The sequence below is a fragment of the Lissotriton vulgaris genome, chromosome 4_1 (assembly GCF_964263255.1).
Source record: "Lissotriton vulgaris chromosome 4_1, aLisVul1.2, whole genome shotgun sequence".
NCBI classification, from domain to species: Eukaryota; Metazoa; Chordata; class Amphibia; order Caudata; family Salamandridae; genus Lissotriton; species Lissotriton vulgaris.
In genome coordinates this window covers 1,047,871,286-1,047,892,634 of record NC_141691.1, presented here as the reverse complement: position 1 = coordinate 1,047,892,634, position 21,349 = coordinate 1,047,871,286, and the positions used below count along the sequence as shown (strand labels likewise).

At 46.0% G+C, this 21,349-nt stretch overlaps 1 protein-coding gene across 1 annotated transcript in view; it reads left to right on the top strand.

The window, feature by feature from the left end:
- Positions 1–21,139, top strand: part of NSUN2 (NOP2/Sun RNA methyltransferase 2) — a 561,061-nt gene extending 539,922 nt beyond the window's left edge. Inside the window, exon 19 of the mRNA XM_086965280.1 lies at positions 20,518–21,139. Coding sequence (XP_086821406.1) covers positions 20,518–20,878 — 361 coding nt within the window. The 3' untranslated portion in view covers positions 20,879–21,139. The remainder of the gene's footprint in view (positions 1–20,517) is intronic.
- Positions 21,140–21,349: the final 210 nt, after the last annotated feature.

Here is a 21,349-nt window from a genome sequence, read left to right as displayed (position 1 = left end):
TTCGGTCTCAGCTATCCCATTCCGCAAGGAATGGATAGGGGAGAATTATAGGAGGCAAAATAAGTTCTCAAATCAATGGCGGATTTCAAACAGTGTATGTGCTCGTGAACTCGCTTCTCCCCGAGCCGCCTGCCTCCTAGAGATTCACTTCAAAGGGCTTCACTGCAAAGGCTCCGCCCACAGCGTGCGCTGCTTCACTTCAAAGAGCTTCACTTCAAAGGCTCTGCTCACAGCGTGCGCTCGGCCTCAGGCATTTCTCCTCCCACGGCCGGCAGGCCGCACTTTCACTTTCACGGCCGCAAGGCCGTGTCTCGCATTTCCCCTCCACCCTCCCAGTGTACCCCTCAGGCATTTCTCCTCCCACAGCCGGCGGCCGGCCGTACTTTCACTTTCACGGCTGCCTGGCCGTGTCTCGCATTTCTCCTCTACCCTCCCAGTGTACCCACAACATATCCATGGAGGCAAATAATCTATCAGAGTTTCTCCGCAATTTCTACTCCGTTAACCCCCGCTATTCCCCCCATGTGCAGTGCAACAATTCAACCCGGAATGGCCGAAGACGCCCCTGCCCGATCCTCAATGAATTGCAGGTCTCACTTTATCCTTTTTACTAGTTAGGAATGTGAAGACATATATGTTTTATTACTATAATTTCAGACAATAAATACGTTTTGTATACTGTTTGAGGTGCGTGATTCCGCATTGGCAGCTTTAGAAAATGGAATCATTCAAATGTATGTATAGCGTGTAAAGCCAATTGTGGCATGGAGAGTTGCTGTCAGTTCTGCTTTTGGGGAAGGGACTGGGGGGAGGCTGTTTTTTTGTGCCTGACAAGCAACGATTATGGGTTATCTACGGCAAGTGTTGACAGCCCTTTAAATACTGTACACAGCTTAGCTTGATGTCTTTTCTGTAACACGTGTCGCAGATCACAACAAGAGTCCGCAACTGAGCCAGGCATCGATAAGAGACAGCCCGCTCCGAAGGACGTCTCCAAACTCTGCACAGTAGGATATTTTGTAAATTAATGATACCTCTACAAAATACTAGTAAAACTCTGCGTGTTGATGGATTGATGGACAGGCAGCCCGAAAGAACGACTTGTTTTTACTTCCCGTTGTAGGTGGTTTGTTTGTTGTGTAGTCGTCACCAGAGTCCTTTAGGTATATGAGTGCACTTCACTCACAGTTGCCACTTTACTGCTTCGTAGCTGTGAAACATGGATTGCACTGGGCAGTGCCTGTATAAATCTATTCCCTACGGTAAGAGTGATAGACAGACATCAGTCAAAATATCACACAAAATGGCGTGATAAGTTAATTTAATTTAAAGATTAAAAGGAGGTCCTCTAAGAGATCGTAGTAACGGCGACAGAGCTTTAGTATCTTTGCATAGGTGCGGCCAACGTTTTAGCTGTGCTCAAGCGCGAAATGTATAGCGCTTAATTTGTGCAAGAAAGAGTGCCGGTGCCCGAAGCTATTCTCATAAACCCGTGGCTGTGCTTAATTTGTAAATGAAAAGGCACCAGTGCCCGAAGCTATACTCCGAAGCACAGGGCAGTGCTTAATTTGTACAAGAAAGAGTGCCGATGCCCGAAGCTATTCTGAGAAGCCCGGTTACAGTCCTTAATTTGTACAAGAACGAGAGCCAGTGCTGAAGCTAGACTCAGAAACACGCGGACAGTGCAATTAAATATTAGGGCACCGAATATGAAGGCAGAGTAGTCTTCTATTCACCTCAGAGCTCTTTAATCCAGTACCAGACACACTCTGCTCCTTTATCGCTCTTTCCAGTCACTGCTTTCCCCCTTTGTGACGGTTTTGCCTTCTTTCTTTTCTTGCGTCTTTATAATCTGTGTCCGTCTCCCCCCCCCCCCCCCCTGCGCTCGACAAAAATATTATGTGGAAAAATAAGTCTCAGTTCCCAACAATGAGCGCTGGGGTCCCCTCCCCCAAACCCCCACTCCCCCCCAAGCAGGCACCGGCTCAAATTAAGCCCTGGAATGACCCAAAGATATAGCAGTGGGGTGGAGCCAATAATGTGTACACTCAAAAAATGTATCTCACCACGTTTACCCTTTTAGGGGATTGCATAATCTATTAGGAACAGGAGTAAGGTTTGGTAATGTGGCCATGGGCCATATACAGCAGCCCTGGTCCTGACGGTAAACTAAGCGGACACCAGACACTCTTGGGTCTAGGAGTGGCCATGAGTAGGCCTGTTTATTTATGCCTGGTTATATTAAGTCTGCACACAGTCTTCGATTTAGATTTTAAGTATGGTATTTTAAAACCTGCCTTTGAAATGCAAGTTTATATTAATGTAATGTTGTTAAAATTGATTTTTTGGATTTCCTTTAGAAGTTTTTCACATTTTCAACCACAATTTCAGGGTTTAGTAGCCAATGTAATGCTGCGCAGTTTTGTTCCTTTGTGGGATGGACAGCTGGCTTGTTTCAGGGAGGAAAGGGTACTCTATTTTCACCCAGCAAGCATAACCCCACAAATTGGAGTTTGGATTTTTTATCTCGGATTGAAAAAAAGAAAAAACGATTAACATGTATCTACTTTTTTCGGTCTCGCTGAGCCAACACGCACACACAACGCCCCACACCCACAACCCCACACACACCACCCCCACACACACACAACTCCCCCACACACACACACACACAACCCCACACACACACAACCCCACACACACACAACCCCACACACACACAACCCCACACACATAACCCCACACACACACAACCCCACACACATACAACCCCACACACATACAACCCCACACACACCCACCCCCACACACACCCACCACACACACCCACCACACACACACACACACCACACACACACACAACCACACACAACCACACACACAAGAACACAACCACACACAACCCCACAACCACACACAACCCCAAACACAACACACACAACCACACACAACCCAAACACAGCACACACACACACAACGAAACACACAACGAAAAACACAACCACACACATAACCACACACATAACCACACACCCACAACCACACACCCACAACCACACACCCACAACCACACACCCAACCACACACCCAACCACACACACCCAACCACACACAACCACACACACACAACCACACACACACAACCACACACACACAACCACACACACACAACCACACACAGCCACACACACACAGCCACACACACACAACCACACACACACACACGCACACACACACCACCAAAGACACACACCAGCAAACACACACAACCCCACAACCACAACACACACACACAACCCCACAACCACAACACACACACAACCCCACGACCACAACACACACATAACCCCAAACACAACACACACAACCCCAAACACAACCCACACACACACATTGATCACATTTGTTCATTGTATAAGAGTGGGAAGATATTTATATAATTAATGTTTGTAGAAAAGCTCTGACTAGAATACCACTGCCTTCCATTGACATGACAGTAAAGAGTTCACAAGTTTTAATTATTGGACTCTGCCCTAAGATTCCCAAAGCATTTATCTGCATAACTTCAATCTAGATTAAGTCCACAATGCTCCTGTTTATAGGCGTCAAATGCAAATGTGGGACACATACTCTATAGCATTGGTCCTGTGTTGGTCTGCAGGGCCAACTAAAGGGATCTGCAATTGTTTAGAAAACTAAATAATAGCAGATGAAAAAATACATATGCATAAGAAGTCGAATTGAAAGTTTTGCAACCTCTCTAAATGTTAAGGAATGTGAAATTGGAAGTCAGAAATTAAGTTGGCATCCTTATCTTGATTTGTGGGAGCAGTGCAAGTACAGCAAACAAAAGGATTATGGACGATTGGTGGTTTCAATTGAAGTACTAGTATGTACCAACAAAAAAAGAGTGTAATGAACAAAAAAAAGTGATTTCAACAGTCCCATTAAAATTTTGTACATTTTTTTTGTTTATGAATTAAATTGAATATTCTGTAACTTGTTCATTTGTTTGATACACCTGCTTCTGTGTTTTTATGGATCGTTTTGAGGTTCAAATCATATACAACAGGAGTCAAAAGTTTGAGAACTGCTTCTCTGTAGTCTTTGGACCAGACCTCTGTTAACATGTGTTCTCAGGGGCTAAGGTACATGGCACTCTAAGAAACGTTACGTGGCACATTGGCCCTCCTTCGCATTTGTTTATTCTTGAGAAGGACTAGCAGTGATTGTTTTGTCTTGCTGAATGTGCCACTGTCATGGCTTTTATTTCTCTCCACACATTTTGATGGTGAGGGGAAAAAAATCTCAGGAACTGACACCAACTCACTGGTTGGTGCCAAATACTCTCTGGTGACACTGCATCCTGAGGCTGAGTTGTTGGGAGGTGGTGTTTGCTGTGTCGACCGACAGAGGGATGTTTTCAGAGTTCATGTTTAGATGACAACTATCAGTAATATTGCACTGAATTATAATCTCCAAAAATGTTTTTCTGTGAAATATTTCACTGATCCTTTTGCTGCAAAGAAGCATACATTTATATCAAGTGTGTAGGTTATGGTAAGGTACTGCTTGAGAATGGCACTGAAAGCTACAAATCAAGAAATACATGATTAAGAAACCTTAATTGGTACTTACTGGAATCTATAATGTAGTCATTCAGTGCAATTCCCCTAACCAGTATGTGCGTTCCAGGCTTAACTTAATCTCAGTGAGAACTTCTAATTCATTACTACCCTTTTCCACTGTCACTGAAATGTTAGATCAACTGTACAGCAAATAGAACACCCTTATACGGCCTTTGAAAATGTAATCAACATACATTTACTGAATGCATTTTTACAGCAAGTATTGGCAAAGCTAGTGGGTGTGATCTTGGCTGCCAGTGTTTTAGCTTCGACACTGCTCATTTTGTTTCATCATTGCTTTTGTTAAACTTTGTTGGCGTAGCTGCCACATCCACACAGTATATACATATTAAACAAAATTGCCTAAAAACTAAAATATGTTGGTCTTTAAAAGCTAACAGTACCATTTTGGCCTCTTGCTTAAAGAGAACTAGTTTTGTGTGGATGTGATCCTTGTGAATGAAAGAGCGAAAATGCTGTCATGTCAGTGAAATTAACTGACTAAAGTGGCTGACCAGTTGCCACATGCTGTAATGGACACATTTGAAATGTAAATGAAACAGGCAATCAATGAATGAGGCTTGCAAAAGCAACTTTATTTATGTATATTATATAAACCTGAAAGAGGCAGTTATAGATTCCTTACCTTTACAATTACCCCAAGTCGTCAGACTGGATCTGGAGAATATGTTCATCAGCAGCTTCCCCTTTGCGTCGAAAGGTGGCGTCAGTCGGCTCCGCGTTCGTCCTTGGCGCCGTGGTCGCCGGGATGGTATCGCGGTAGCTATTTAGACGCTGCTTTTGCTCGCTGACGTCGGATCTTTCTTTTTCCGCGCCAGCCTGTGCAGATTCAGACTTTTTGACTGATCTTTTACGACTTTTGTCGACACTGTTTTTGAGTCTTTGACTCCTGGTGAACGTCGGGATGCCCGGTTTCAAGGCTTGTGTTTCCTGCCGAAAGCTGATGTCGGTGTCTGGTCTGCATCGTGTGTGCCTGTGGTGCCTGGAGCGCGACCACGACCCCAAGTCGTGCTCCGACTGCCGGCCCATGAATACGAAGTGTTTGCGGGAGCGAACCTGAAAGCTTCTTGAGGCCCGGCAGTCTGCTCTGCTCTTCTCTGTTCGCAGTCCCGGACGCAGAGTCACCACCACTCGTCCTCGAAGTCTTTGCACTACACGGGTAAGTCGAAGCACAAGAAGAAGTCAAAAAAGCGTTATCGCTCTTAGACTTAGCCCCATTCGTCAGCCGACACGACGAGGGATGTGAATGGTGCCTGTCCTGCGGCTCCGCGTCTGGAGCCCGAGGACTTGCCCAGGAGTTTCCCTCTTTTTCAGGAACCCGGAGCGACCCCTGCTCAGCTTCGAAGCTTTTACGAAGCTATGCATGCAGCCCGACTCCGCTGGTGCGCCTTAGGGCCCTGCGGACTTGGCTGGTGCCCTGGGCCTTAGACGTCGGGGGCTCCGGCCTCGGCAGCGCAGGGTCCCCTTGGATCCTGGTCGTTCTTATAAAACCTCCCCCTTAGCCGATTCCACTGGCACCACATCCGCAGCCAACCTCGGGTGTGCCCCCAACCGGCGTAGACCCCGTTCTCCACCGAGATGGACCGATGCCGGATCCGGGGCCGACTGGCACTTATGTGCCCCTGTTCTACCCTGGCTCTTTAAGAGAAGATTGGCAGCCAGAGGAGGACTGGGAGGAGTCTGGAGACCCTTTGACTGACCAGCTGGGTTACGAACCGGCCTAGAGAGAGGAACTGGGGGAAGCCAGTGGTCTGGATACCTCACCAGACATTGGCATGTTGTCTCCTCCTACCATGGCTACGGAGGAGGGAGCTTTTTATGCCGTGGTGTTGCGTTGAGTGGCCAAGGCTCTCAACCTCGAGCTACCTACGGTGGCAGTCGAGGCTAACCTCCTGACAGAGGTGCTTCAACAGGCAGCAAGCTCTTCAAGGTCCCTGCTAACGCATAATGAAGCCCTCACTGACATCCTTTTGGGCACCTGGTCCAGGCTCAACCGGGGGCTCCTGTGGATAGGATGATTGCCCAACGCCACCGCCCGGACCCGGGCGACCCTGCTTTCCTCTGCCAGCACCCCACCCCTAAGAGCTTGGTGGTTCAAGCCTCCACTTTTAAAGGTGTTTTCCCTACTGCACCACCGTAAAGGGGATCCAAAAAGCTGGACCACCTGGGGAAGAAAATGTTTTCTTCCACCAGCTTGGGACTGCGGTTGGTAAACACTGCATGTCTGATGGGCTGTTACTTACACTCTGTGTAGGATACGGTGGCTCAAGTGCTACCTCAGTGCCCGGAGGATGTCTGGGCCATACTCTCCTGTGCAGTTGCCAAGGGGAGAGGCGCACCGAGGTTTACCTTCCTCTGTGGGCTGGATACTGCTGACACATATGACTGGACAATTTCAACGTCAGTAGCCCTTCAACGCTACGCCTGGTAGCGTTCGGCTGTTTTTTCCGGGGATGTCCAATCTGCCCTTATGGACATGCCCTTTGATGGCTGTCGCCTTTTTGGGGACAAGGCAGGCAACGTGCGACTCTCTGGTTACGGCCAGGTCCTTGAGCCTCTCCACCACCCACCCTGCGCAGACTGCCTTTCACCCCTTTCGTTGTATCAGAAGGGGTGCCCCACTACATCCCTCCCAGAGCCACAGGCTAGCCCAAGCTGTTCAACCCCAGCGCGGCCGGGGACGTAGGAACAACCGGCGTGGTTCAGGGTGCCAGTGGGCTGGCCAGTCCACCACAGCCCCCTCTGCAGAGCCTCTAAACCTTCCTAGTCTGGCTATTCAGGGCCACCAAACGCCAGTGGGTGACAGGATCCGCCATCACCTCCCCTCACTGGCCCACCGTCATGTCGGACAGGTGGGTTTTGCAAATAGTCCGAAGGGGCGACTCTCTCCCGTTCAAGACTATTCCTCCATCCATGCCACCTCAGTGCCATCACATGTCGGAGGATCACCTGGCCCTTCTCCAACAGTAAGTTTCTGCACTCTGCACCACGCGTTCCTGCCCTAGAAGTAGGTTGTGGTTGCTATTCCCACTACTTTCTGGTACCCAAGAAGGACAAAGGCCTGCTTCCTATGTTGGATATCAGGGACGTCAACCACTTCCTCGTAAGGAGAAGTTAAACATTTTGACATTAACTCTGGTCTAGTCTGCCTTCGACCATGGAGATTGGATGGTAGTGTCGGACTTGCAGGACGCTCACTTCCAAATTCCCGTCCTGCCGACCCACAGCCAATATCTACGGTTCACGGTAGGTCACGAGCATTTTCAGTTCACCGTGTTCCACTCAGGTGTTCACGAAAGTGATGGCGGTGGTCGCATCTCCTCTGCGCAGATCAGAGATTCCAGTCTTCCCCTGTCTCGACGGCTGTTGTCGACCACCTCCAGACTACGGCGGACCACCTGCATTCGCTGGGGTTCACTATCAACGAGCTGAAGTCGCACCTGATTCCCTCTCATAAGCTCCTTTTCATCGGAGCAGTTCTGGGTACAGTGCCGTTTCTGGCTTATCCTCCCAAGCTGCCAGTCCATGATATTCGGACTATGATATCAATGTTTCAGCCTATATCCCGGGTTTCGGTGAGATTGACCTTGAGGCTGCTGGACCTCATGGCATCTTACATCCTGCTGGTGGATCATGCCAGGTGGCATATGCGGGCTCTGCAGTGGGACCTGAAGTTCCAATGGGCGCAGCATCAGGGGAATCTTTCCAATGTCGTCCGGATCTCTGAGGGCAGTGCACACCAATTGCAGTGGTGCCTAACGAGCCAGGATTGGGTCAGCAGCAGATCCCTCTTGCTTCCCCACCCAAACTTCCCAGTGTGTCAGAACCCAATTGTCTTCGCAGGAGCAAATGGCCGCTGATCCCAACGCCCGCCCGCTGGTGACGCCGCGCTTCTGACAGAGCAACGTCACCAACAGGGGGGAAAGGGGAATTGGAAGAGAAAAGAAGAGACACTCCTAGTAACTGGCTTCCTCTGCTGCTGGTGAACCTCTTTTCTATGTAGCGTTCTTATTCTGCCACAAAGGGGAGCCTAATGTACACAGGGAAGAAACCTTAACACCACAACATTTTGCTATACAGCTAACTTGGAATACTCTAAATTAGACTCTTCCTACCAGGTTCTTGTGGGAGTATTGCCTCTCTTCTGTATATTGTATACCTCTGCAGTGTTTTGTGGTATTAATCACTATCTGCAATGGAGAGAGAATACTTTAACAACTTACACTCTATCGGTGGACTTACACTAACGTCTTTCTCTGGTAAATACCTTTAAACACTGAATAGATAGTCTTTGGGTCGTTACTCTTTTATACAGTAGTAAGTCTATATGTAAGTTTATATTTCGTTGATTCCGTTACAACTGCTGGCTTAGTCTATAAGAATCTTCCTTTTTTTAGCAACGTGCAAAAGGGAACAAGGGAGGTAAGAAAGGTAAGGAGAGGTAAAGCGCAAAGGAAGGACAGAGCTGGTTAATGGATAAGTCGCTGCGTAGCTTCCATGGAGGAATCTTACTTGAGAACTGCAGAACAGAGTCCGACTCCGTCACCTCACGCACTCACTGCTTGGCTGAATCTGAGGATTCCACTTCCTAGAATTATATTCTCAGGATGCAGCAACTGAAATTCCGGCGGTCTTCACTGAACGCTGCAAACGCTGAATTTTAGAATCTTCGAACTGTAGCTCTGAAGAATCTGTAGGGTTACAGACTCTGAATGGTACACTCACTAAGGCAACTAGAGTCTCCAAATCACTAACTGTGAAGTCTGAGGAAAACCGAACTCTCACGCACTTCACAAATGCAGAGCAACAGTTCGCACATGCATTCACGAACAAGGCTAAATTGAAGTGCGCAGTTTAGTTTGCACGCGATTCTCTTATAGACTAGACCGCTCAAGAAACACTAGCCAGGCGAGAACTCCCAGCCACTGCGGCGGCCATCTTAGTACTGTTGATTAACGTTAAATGTCGTACCAAGTGTTGACCAAACTTGGTTTGACAATGACTCTGGTTTTCTTCTTGTGAAGCAAAGATGGGGACTTAGTCCCGATCATAGCCACGGTAAGATTCCTGACAGTACCCCTCCTTAACGACCGATTTATCGGTCCTGGTTTAGATATATGTTGAAAATGAAATTGTCTCTTTAACAAAGGGGCATGGACATTGTCGGATGGCTCCCATGATCTATCCTCGGGCCAAAACCTAACCAATCAAATAGAAAAGCTTCCCTCTGGAAAGTTTAGAATCTAGTATTTCTTTCACCTCATACTCAGGATGTCCCTCAATCTCTAAGGGGTCTGGGAGCCTTGAGATTCTGACTTGGGAAGCTGCCTTCTTCAAAAGAGAAACATGAAAGACTGGGTGAATCCCTAATTTGGGAGGTAATTTTAGTTTTACTGTAACTGGTCCCAAAACTTTTTCTATCTTGTAAGGACCTTCAAAACGAGGCTGAAACTACCGATTGCCTTTCAAATGTAAATTTTTTGAAGATAACCGAACCAAATCTCCCACTAGGTACTTTGGTGCGGGTTTCCTATGCCTATCTGCGCTAGCCTTATAGGTCTCTTTTGCTTTAACCAAATTGGCCTTTGCAGTTTGATGGAGAACTGTCAAATCCCTCACTAATTCCTGCACTGCCGGAACCTTCAGATCCAATTGAGTGTGGAAAGGATTAGGATGATACCCATAGTTGTGAAGTGTGGCTCACTGGTTAGAGGAGGCATACCTGGGAGCAGAGGTCAGCCCGGGACCAGGGTTCAATTCCCGGCTCGGCGGGGTCTTGAGTCCTAAAATGTCCATGGACTCGACAATTCTCGCTCCGGTGCCTACTCGATTCACGGGTTCACACTCTGTGACTCTGGGCAATAGCTTGCTTAATCTCCACAATGGCCCCTCGCGGCGGGATGCCTGGCTTTCACCTTGCGGATACCCTGCCGGGGTTATCTCATAGGGGAATACCAGGACGGGTTCCCTAAGCAAGCGCTTAGAAACCGCTCGGTGATTTGCGCTATATAAATTCCTGTACATTTACATGTACATTTACATAGTTCAAATAAAAGGAAGAGTAGCCAGTGGACACACTCTTGGCATTATTAAATGCAAATTCTGCCATCCATAACAAGTCAGACCAATCTCCACCCTGATCCATAAGGTACAGATGGAGATACTGTTCCAATTCTTGATTAATGCGCTCCGTCTGACCATCTGTTTCCGGGTGATAACTGGTGGAGTACCTAGGTTCCACTCCCAGCCCTTGTAGGAAGGCCTTCCAAAAATGGGACACAAATTGAGTCCCTGGAACAGAAATGACCAACTTAGTATTCCCATGCACTTTCACAATGTTTTCGCTAAACACTTGGGCTAATTTCTGAGCTGTGGGTACCCCAGTGAGTGGAATGAAGTAAGACATCTTAGTGAAGGTGTCGACAACAACTAAAATAGTGTCATATCCCTGACTCAAGGGTAGGTCTACAATCAAATCCATGGAGATGGTATGCCATGGATGCGAGGGAGTGGATAGGGGTTGCAGCAAACCCTGTGGTGCTTGTTGGCTAGACTTACTTCGAGCACACAGTTCACAAGTTTGCACATATTGCTTAACATGCGAAGATAACCCAGGCCACCAAAAATAGCGTTGTATGAAATCCAGGGTTTTAGTCATTCCTTTGTGTCCTGCAAAAGGTTGATAGTGACACTCTCGAAGGGCCTTTTCTTGTAGGACTTTAGTCGGGAGATATAGAGCGTCTTTGTAGTAAGGCAACTGATTATGGATCTTTCTTTCCGTTTCTTGAGATGCCCATTGTTCCAATTCCTCAGAGGATAAACTATTCATAACTTCTTGAAAATGATCCAAAGAGAGGGTACAAGTAATCTTGGCTTCCAGAATGATTGGCAGAGGCTCGACTGAGTGTTCAACCTCCTCAGTATATAGTCGCGATAATGCATCAGCTTTGCCATTCTTGGAGCCTGGACGAAAGGTGATGACAAAGTCAAAGTCTGCAAAGTACAAGGACCAGCGGAGCTGTCTCGGAGTCAATGTCTTTGCAGTCTTCAAGAATAGCAGGTTCTTATGATCCGAGTAGACCGGGACTGTGTGCTTAGCTCCTAATAAGTAGTGTCTCCAGTCTTCAAAAGCGTACTTAACAGCCAGAAGTTCTTTCTCTGTAATGGTGTAATTAACCTCCGCAGGACTCCACTTTCGTGAACGAAACGACACAGGATGTAACTGCCCAGTGTTGTGATATCGTTGGGAAAGCACACCCCCAATTGCTTGGTCGGATGCATCGGCCTCTACAAAGAAAGGTTCATTAGGGTCAGCGTGCAAGAGGATCGGAGCTGAAGTGAAACTTGCTTTTAATCTGGAGAATGCTTGTTCTGCTTAAGTCGTCCATAGAAACTGGACTCCTTTTCTTAGAAGACGAGTGATGGGTACAATCAATTGAGAAACGCCTTGATTGAACCGTCGATAGAAATTGGCAAATCCCAAAACCCTCTGAATTTCTTTTACATTCGTAGGTGATGGCCACTCAGATACTGCTTGCACCTTTCTTGGGTCCATGGTGATTTCCTATGAAGACAGAATGAAACCTAAGAATTCTACTCTGGAAGAACTGAACACACATTTTTCAAGCTTCACATAGAGATGATGATTGCGTAAGCGTTCCAACACGGTCCGCACATGCTCTGGATGATCTTGCGGGTCGTTGGAGAAAATCAAGATGTCATCTAAATAGATTACTGCAATCTTATCCAGTAAGTCTCCCATCACATCATTTATAAAACGTTGAAAAACTGCGGGGGCATTGCAGAGTCCAAAGGGCATTACACAATATTCAAACAATCCATATTTTGTTCGAAATGCCGTCTTCCATTCGTGCCCTTCTTTCATTCGAACCAAATGGTAAGCCCCACGTAAGTCTAACTTTGTAAAAATCTTCACCTCTTTGATTTGATCCAACAGGTCAGAAATCAGTGGGAGAGGATAGCGATTCTTGACGGTGACCCGATTCAAGGCCCGATAATCTATGCAAGTTCTTAAGGTTCCTTCTTTCTTGGGAATGAAAAATAGCGGGGAAGAGACTGGAGACTGAGAAGGTCTTATAAACCCATTGGCAAGGTAACGGTCCAAATATTCTTTGAGATGTTCAGCCTCAGTCAATGCATAGATTCGACTACAAGGGAGTACTGCTCCTGGTTCCAAATCAATTGTGCAATCATAAGAGCGATGAGGAGGTACTTGCTCTGCTTCTTTTTCACTAAAAACCTCTTCAAATTCCAAATATTCCTGGGGAATTTCAATGGAATCAATCACTCAAATAGATTGTCCTCCAAATGACAACAAACTCGCTTGAGTTGGTTCAAGGGCAGATTCATCAGAATGATAACAATGTTCATGACAAAAGGCAGATTGCATTTGGACGGTTCTGTTTTCCCAGTCAATAGTTGGATTGTGTACTGCCCGCCACGGTAACCCTAAAATAAGCTAAAATTGGGGCACATCAATCAAGTTGAACTGCAGTACTTCATGATGACCATCGGACTGAGTCAATTCTAAAGGCTCCGTGTGACTGGTGATTAGACCCGAAGATAGATTGGTCCCATCTACTGCCCGAACCGGCTCACTCTTTTCTTCCCGGATTGCTTGTATTCCAATTGCCTGAGCATATTTTATATCGCAGAAATTTCCTGTGGCTCCAGAATCCAACATAATTGCTACTCCAGGAATCTCTTGGTGACGAAACTTAAGTGTCATATGCTCAATTACGTGAGGAGTAAACGTTTGCAAGGTGTTCATGATAACGTGGGAATCTGGGATCGTCTTTTCTTCTTTCTACTGATGGTTCAAGGCGTTTCCCTTCATCGGAGTCTTGTGTCTCTTTGGACATTCTTTAACGAAATGTCCGGATGCTCCACAATATAAACACAATTTCTTAAGCCGCCGCTGTTCTTTTTCTTCTTGACTCAAGGGGCCGCGAACTGCCCCTATTTGCATCGGTTCCACCTCAGAACTCGATCCCGAAAATTTTCCTCCTTCGGTACGGATTCTATCGAAACGAGGGAAATTCACTTTAAACTATCTTTTCTTTTCTCCTTTTCTTTCAGAATTGCGAAAGTCAAACTCCAAAACTAGATCTACCAGCGCGGACAGCTCAGTAGGACGACTTGGAATCTGAGCGAGGGAATCCTTTAGTTTGTCACGCAATCCTCTATAAAAGAGAGCTGCTCTTTTTTCTGCGGGCCAATTAGTTTCTACTAGGAGTTTGTTCAACTGCGTCAGATAGGTGATTAAATCTCTTGTACCTTGACTGAGTTCGAGCAATTCATTATCAGTGGCCTGGGATATTCTTCGCCTGTCAAATATGCGAAGAAATTCAGCTTTGAACAAATCTAAATCACATAGAGAAGGATCATCCCTCTAGACCAAGGGCATTGCCCAATTTGCTTTGTCCCCTCCTAAATAGGATAAAATAAAGGCTACCTTGGACTGTGCGTCGGGAAATAAGGTCGGGCGACACAAAGTGTAATGAGCATTGGGTCAAAAACAATTGGGCCTTTTGCGGGTCTCCTTGAAATCTCTCAGGAGCTGCTAAAGGGATTAATGGGGAAACTGAATGAATTACTTGTGTCACTGTACGGGAATCTTGTACTGGACTAGACTTACTGGCAGTGGAGGAAGAAGCTGCAGGGTCCCCCATCGCCAACCCTTCCTCCTTGTGAGAGAGGAGCATAGTTTCCTGACGAGAAGCTACCAACTCGAGTTTTAAACTCTTGTTTTCTTCTCTAACTGCACCAATATCTTTCTGAATTCCCTCTAGCATCTCACCTAACGCCTTTAAATTTAACCCCTCAGCCATATTGCTCATGCGAAGTAACTACGTGGGCACTACAATCTGTCAGAACCCAATTGTCTTCGCAGGAGCAAATGGCCGCTGATCCCAACGCCCGCCCGCCGGTGACACCACGCTTCTGACAGTGCAACGTCACCAACAGGGGGGAAAGGAGAATTAGAAGAGAAAAGAAGAGACACTCCTAGTAACTGGCTTCCTCTGCTGCTGGTGAACCTATTTTCTATGTAGCGTTCTTCTTCGGCCACAAAGGGGAGCCTAATGCACACAGGGAAGAAACCTTAACACCACAACATTGCTATACAACTAACTTGGAATACTCTAAATTAGACTCTTCCTACCAGGTTCTTGTGGGAGTATTGCCTCTCTTCTGTATATTGTATACCTCTGCAGTGTTTTGTAGTATTAATCACTATCTGCAATGGAGAGAGAATACTTTAACAACTTACACTCTAGTCGGTGGACTTACACTAACGTCTTTCTCTGGTAAATACCTTTAAACACTGAAGAGATAGTCTTTGGGTCGTTACTCTTTTATACAGTAGTAAGTCTATATGTAAGTTTATATTTCGTTGATTCCGTTACAACTGCAGGCTTAGTCTATAAGAATCTTCCTTTTTTTAGCAACGCGCAAAAGGGAACAAGGGAGGTAAGAAAGGAAAGGAGAGGTAAAGCGCAAAGGAAGGACAGAGCTGGTTAACGGATAAGTCGCTGCGTAGCTTCCATGGAGGAATCTTACTTGAGAACTGCAGAACAGAGTCCGACTCTGTCACCTCACGAACTCACTGCTTGGCTGAATCTGAGGATTCCACTTCCTAGAATTATATTCTCAGGATGCGGCAACTGAAATTCCGGCGGTCTTCACTGAACGCAGCAAACGCTGAACTTTAGAATCTTCGAACTGTAGCTCTGAAGAATCCGTAGGGTTACAGAGTCTGAATGGTACACTCACTAAGGCAACTAGAGTCTCCAAATCACTAACTGTGAAGTCTGAGGAAAACCGAACTCTCACGCACTTCACAAATGCGATGAAACTGTTCGAATGTGCATTCACGAACAAGGCTAAATTGAAGTGCGCAGTTTAGTTTGCGCACAATTCTCTTATACACTAGACCGCTCAAGAAACACTAGCCAGGCGAGAACTCCCAGCCACTGCGGCGGCCATCTTAGTACTGTTGATTAACGTTAAATGTCGTACCAAGTGTTGACCAAACTTGGTTTAACAATGATTTGGGTTTTGTTCTTGTGAAGCAAAGGTGGGGACTTAGTCCCTATCATAGCCACGGTAAGATTCCTGACACAGTGGTGACAGATGAGTCACTTCTGGGATGAGTTGGCCACATGGGAGAGGCGGAGATTAGAGGTCTCCGGCGGAGTCTGGGCTCCACATCAACCTCCTGGAGCTGCGGGCGATTTGTCTGGCGCTGAAAGCATTCCTTCCTTCTGTTAAAGGAAGAGTAGTGCAGGTGTTAACGGAAATTCCCACCTCCATGTAGTACTGCAACAAACAGGGCGGTTTGGGCTTGTGGACCCTATGTCAAGAGGCTCCCGCCTTTGGCCGTGGCTGGAACATAGGTTCATGTCCCTGCTGGTTCAACACCTGGCAGGTTCACTGAACACTAGGTCGGACGAACTCAGCTGCTGGTGCATGATGGATCACAAATGGCATCTTCACTCGGAGGTGGTGCAAGGTCTCTTTCAGCAATAAGGAGAGCCATGGTTAGATCTGTTTACCACCGAAGAGAACGTTCAATGTCAGCAGTTCTGCGTGTTGAAATTTCCAAGGCTGCACTCGCTCAGCGACGCTTTTAGTTGCGAGTGGAATTGCGGTCTTCTATACGGCTATACTACTTCTGCCCAGAGTGCTGAAGAAGATCAAGCGCGACCGGGCCCAAGTCATTCTTGTGGCTCCCGATTGGGCATGCAGAGTCTGGTATCCAGAGCTCTTCAACATAGCCATTGAGCCTCCGATCCTACTGCCTCTTCTTGAGGAACAGTGGATGTTTGTCCACCCAACCTGTCCAGCCTCCACCTCCTTGCATGGAGATTGAGCGGGGACTGCTGACCTGCCTCCTGAATTTTTGTAATTTCGTCCTGGTAGCCAATCAATCAGTCAGTCATTTGTAAAGTGCACTACGTACCCGCAAGGGTCTCAAGGCGCTGGGGGGGGGGGGGGGGGGGGGCTGATCGAACATCCAGGTCTTAAGCATCCTCCTGAATGTCAGTAGGTCTTGGGTCTGTCGTAGGCTCAGTGGGAGGGTGTTCCATGTCTTGGCGGCTTGGTGGGAGAAGGATCTCCTGCCAGTGGTTGTTCTTCGGATGCGCAGGACGGTGGCGAGTGAGAGGTCGGCGGAGCAAGGCTGGCAGTTGGGGATGTAGAAGGAGAGCCGTCTGTTGAGGTTGGCTCAATGGTCCCCTTAGGGGTACCAGCTCCCTGAAGAACAACAGAACAACTTGTATGAGGAATTGCCGAAGGCCGGTGGGGTAGACACTTCACCCAAAACTGGCCTGGTCTTTCCTCCTACCATGGCTATTGAGGAAGGGATCCTATTCTTTGATGGTGGTGAATAGGGCAGCTGAGGTTTCGGGCCTTCAGTTCCCCACAGTAACGGTCAAGGAGAACGTCAATAGAGGTGCTTCAGCCAGGAATTTTGCAGCGTAAATCTTTTCTGGATTCACATGCTGTGCATTATTCCGCCATCTATTGGTTGGGTATGGAATTCTCTCCCAAAAACATTTGTCTTTCTACTCTTTTTGTTTTTATGTTGATGGTGGATGTCGACGGACCTCCATTTGGTGTCCCCTTGTGATGTCGTCGTGCTTCCTCCAACAGTTCCCAACTTTGGTCACCATCTTCATATTTATTTTGATTTTTTTCCTTTCCTTCCTTGCAAGTGTCATGCGTGTATTTTTTGACATAGAAGCATGAACACACTAGGGTAAAAAAATTAAAACGCATCCTTATTTTAAATCTCATAGGTTGCTTTTTCACTTGAAGACCTGTACAGATGTTACTGATAAACCACAAGACTTTGGGTTGAAACTTTGACCAACTATCTATTGGTTGCCTTTACGGACTCTGTTTCCCTTAAGCCCTACTCTCACTGTATCAAACAAAGGAATGCCATTAGACAGTCTGTTCAGAGAAAAATGTTGTACTAAATCTGTATATTGTTTTGTCATTCTGTTTCACTTATTGCACTGCACAAGCACTCACATCTTTCAGCTTTGGGTAGCCTCCTCTGTTTCATGCAATACTTTTGATTTGCAAATGTTTCTAATACAAGAACATTTATAACTTATACAGTATTTGCGTGTTCTTGCTTTGAAGTTCCTTCATATGTCTTTCTATGAATATTCTTGTATCTAATGTGATTTATACCCTGAATATATAGTTAATAATCATCCGTATTTTTTATAACTGGCTTGCACCAACAGTACATTCCATGTAGGCTAGACCATCCCCCTGCCTACTTTCTTTGCTCCATGTGATCCCTCCAAAGAGGAGGAGAGACTCCACCACCTGCACCCAAAGAAAGCAATGTCGATCTACCTGGACTGCACAAGAGAAAACAAGGTGGACAATCAACTTTTTTTTGGCTATGCAGGAACTAAAAAGGAAAGGCAGCGCAAAAAAGGACCATCTTGTGATCAATCATTCTGTGCATTGAGATCTGCTATACAATGGCCAAGAAGCTGCCCCTGAGGGCTTTACAAAAAAGGGGGTTTGAACCCATGCAGTCGCAGGGACCTGGGCGCTATATGGTACATATACAAGTCCCCGCAAGGGAAGCGTATTTTAACCTACATACACTTGAGATATTCTGGACTAACAACCATCTAATTAAATAATAAAAAGAATTTTAAGGTATTGTCATTTATTAATCAACACCGAATAATTGCCATTGGCAAATTACAATCACATAAAATTACAAGCCCCAAAGGGGGAAGGAAGGAGAGGGAAGGAGGGGTGTGCTCGAGGGAGTGTAAGGTCGAGGAAAGTAAACACAGTCCCAAGTAAGTACTAATTACAATATTGCAAATAAAGTTGTGACAATTATAATACAAAAGCCCAAAATAAAGGCGTACATTGGAACTTATTAAACAATTGACATTCAACGGTCACATACAACATTCGGAATTATCGGGGGCATGTGCCGGAGGTCCAAGGAAAGAAACAACCGTCGACGTTTCGACCCCTATCTATAGCGGTTCCTGCGGAGTTTTTGCACGACCGGCGTAGACGGCAACGTCTGTTTGGGCATCTGTTTAAATCTCATTAAGGCTGATGGAACGAATATACGTGCCTTTCCTGACCTGCGGACCAAATGACGGCTTTTACTCTTGATGACACCCGGGCCGGATATAAGTTCTACAATTGATTTTTTTCCCCCTCCCACTGTCAACTCGGAGCGACTTTTATCGCAATCCAATTGCCCCATGGTTTCAACTTAATCCACGGTTGCTGTTCTCCAACGCCCTTTCATCCCGTGCTTGTTGCCTGCACCGATTTTGAACTTGATTAATGACGACTGTGGTTCAACTACTGACTTACCATTCGTCTTAACCTTTGAAGCATGTTTGCAAATTTTTACCGCTGAGATCGACCACGACACCCTGCGTGGCTTACTCTCCTTCCACGTTCAGAGCCCAGCTGGGCCTTTACTCCATGATAGGATTGCCCCACTCCTTCCCCTCCCCATTGTAGATGTCCTGATGAAGACCCCGACAAAGGACTCAATATAGCCTATAGATAGGGGTCGAAACGTCGACGGTTGATTCTTTCCTTGGACCTCCGGCACATGCCCCCGATAATTCCGAATGTTGTATGTGACCGTTGAATGTCAATTGTTTAATAAGTTCCAATGTACGCCTTTATTTTGGGCTTTTGTATCATAATTGTCACGACTTTATTTGCAATATTGTAATTAGTACTTACTTGGGACTGTGTTTACTTTCCTCAACCTTACACTCCCTCGAGCACACCCCTCCCTCCCTCTCCTTCCTTCCCCCCTTTGGGGCTTGTAATTTTATGTGATTGTAATTTGCCAATGGCAATTATTCGGTGTTGATTAATAAATGACAATACCTTAAAATTCTTTTTATTATTTAATTAGATGGTTGTTAGTCCAGAATATCTCAAGTGTATGTAGGTTACAATACGCCTCCCTTGCGGGGGCCCCCTGAGGGCTGGCGGTCTCACTCCATCAGAGCCACGGCTACACTCACTGCGGTAGCGTGCGGCGTCCCGTCCGGGACATCTTTCAGGCAGCAAAGGCGGCCTCACTTCTCATGTTTAACAAACAGTACTCCTAGACAGTCAGGTCTGTTGTGACGGGCACTTCTCCCGTTCGGTCCTGCCGGACTTGCTAATCTAATTGGATTTGCAGTCCCACCTCTGGGGAGGTATTGCTTGGGTATCTGTTCTGTGGTAAGGAATCTGTGGCTAGAAGTCTCTATGAAAATTAAAAAATTACTTGCCTTCAGTAATGCCTTATCTAGTAGAAACTCTATCAAGCCCCAGAATCCCTACCGAACCTGCCATCGTCCCCGCTCTGCGAACCATTTATGCTGTAGGGAACACCCTTTTCTGGGTCTTAGTTTGTCACACCAGTGATTCAGTGCTCATCGTACCTCTATGCTCCTGGTGTGGAATGTCACAAAAGTAAGTGACGTTAGCATGCTAAGGTGGCAGCTATATACGTACTGTGCATGTCACCTCTGGTGAGGCTAAAGATACATGGAGCTGAACAGCACCACCTACCGGCATTCATAAGTCCTGCTTGAAAATCTTCTGATCGAGTCTGACACCTAGGGATTATTCTGTGGTAAGGAATCTGAGGCTAGATTGTCTCTACCAGATGTGCATATGCTGGGTTTGGTTGGTGCCAGAGAAAGTGACTGAAAAAATGTGAAACATACTTTAAGCCAAGCATGCAAAATTCAAAGCCTATTGACAAGATATGTTTGCACACATTTTACATATTTCTACATTAACTTGGTTTTTTTGTTTGTGGAATGTTTAGATTACCAGATACTCTTCAGTGTGCCATTGTTCTATGTGGTTGGAGGGGCAAGACCTCAATCCGCTCGTTTGTGCCAAAGAATGAGAGACTCCATTATCTGCGTATGATGGGAGTGGATGTATTTCGAGAGAAAAGAGAGGACGGTAGAAAAGGCGCTGGGGACAGTAAAAGCTGCACAGAAAACGTAGAAGAGCAAGAAGTGGATTCAGAGTGTAAAACTGAGACAAGTGAAGTGGAAATGGAGACAAAACCGTGCCCGGACTCAGAGGAGGGTGACCTTAAAGTTGAGAATAAACCTGAAGGGGTTCAGCTTGATGAAGTTGAAAATAATTCAGTTTCTAAGATAAAAGATGATGACTAACAGAATGTTTTAAAATGTTAAAAACGTACATTCTTGGTAGGGGCTGTATCAGCTGATAACTTGATAAAATGATGACTATCGTATTCAATGTGAATACCTTAATATTTTTTTAAGGGACTATTTTTCTTTAAGAACTGGTTTTTGCACATTACTATTATAAGCCTTTTAGTAATTTGTTTTTATATCATTTGAGATGTAAATCTTAAGTGTACTGTTTGATTTTTCTTGTAACCAGAATAAAAAGAAAAATATTGTTTAGAAGTTTCTGCAGTGACGTATTTACTACATGTTGTTTCTGAGAGACATTAATCCTTCCTCATGCTTCTTAGGTCTATTTTCGAACACACAGCTGTCGAACCATGTATACATACATGCAATGGGCTTTTGAATCCGCCCTTTTCCTTTGTTGGATTTTTTTAACCAGCTTCTTTTAGTCATTGAAACTTTTTGATACACTTAGAGACCATTAGT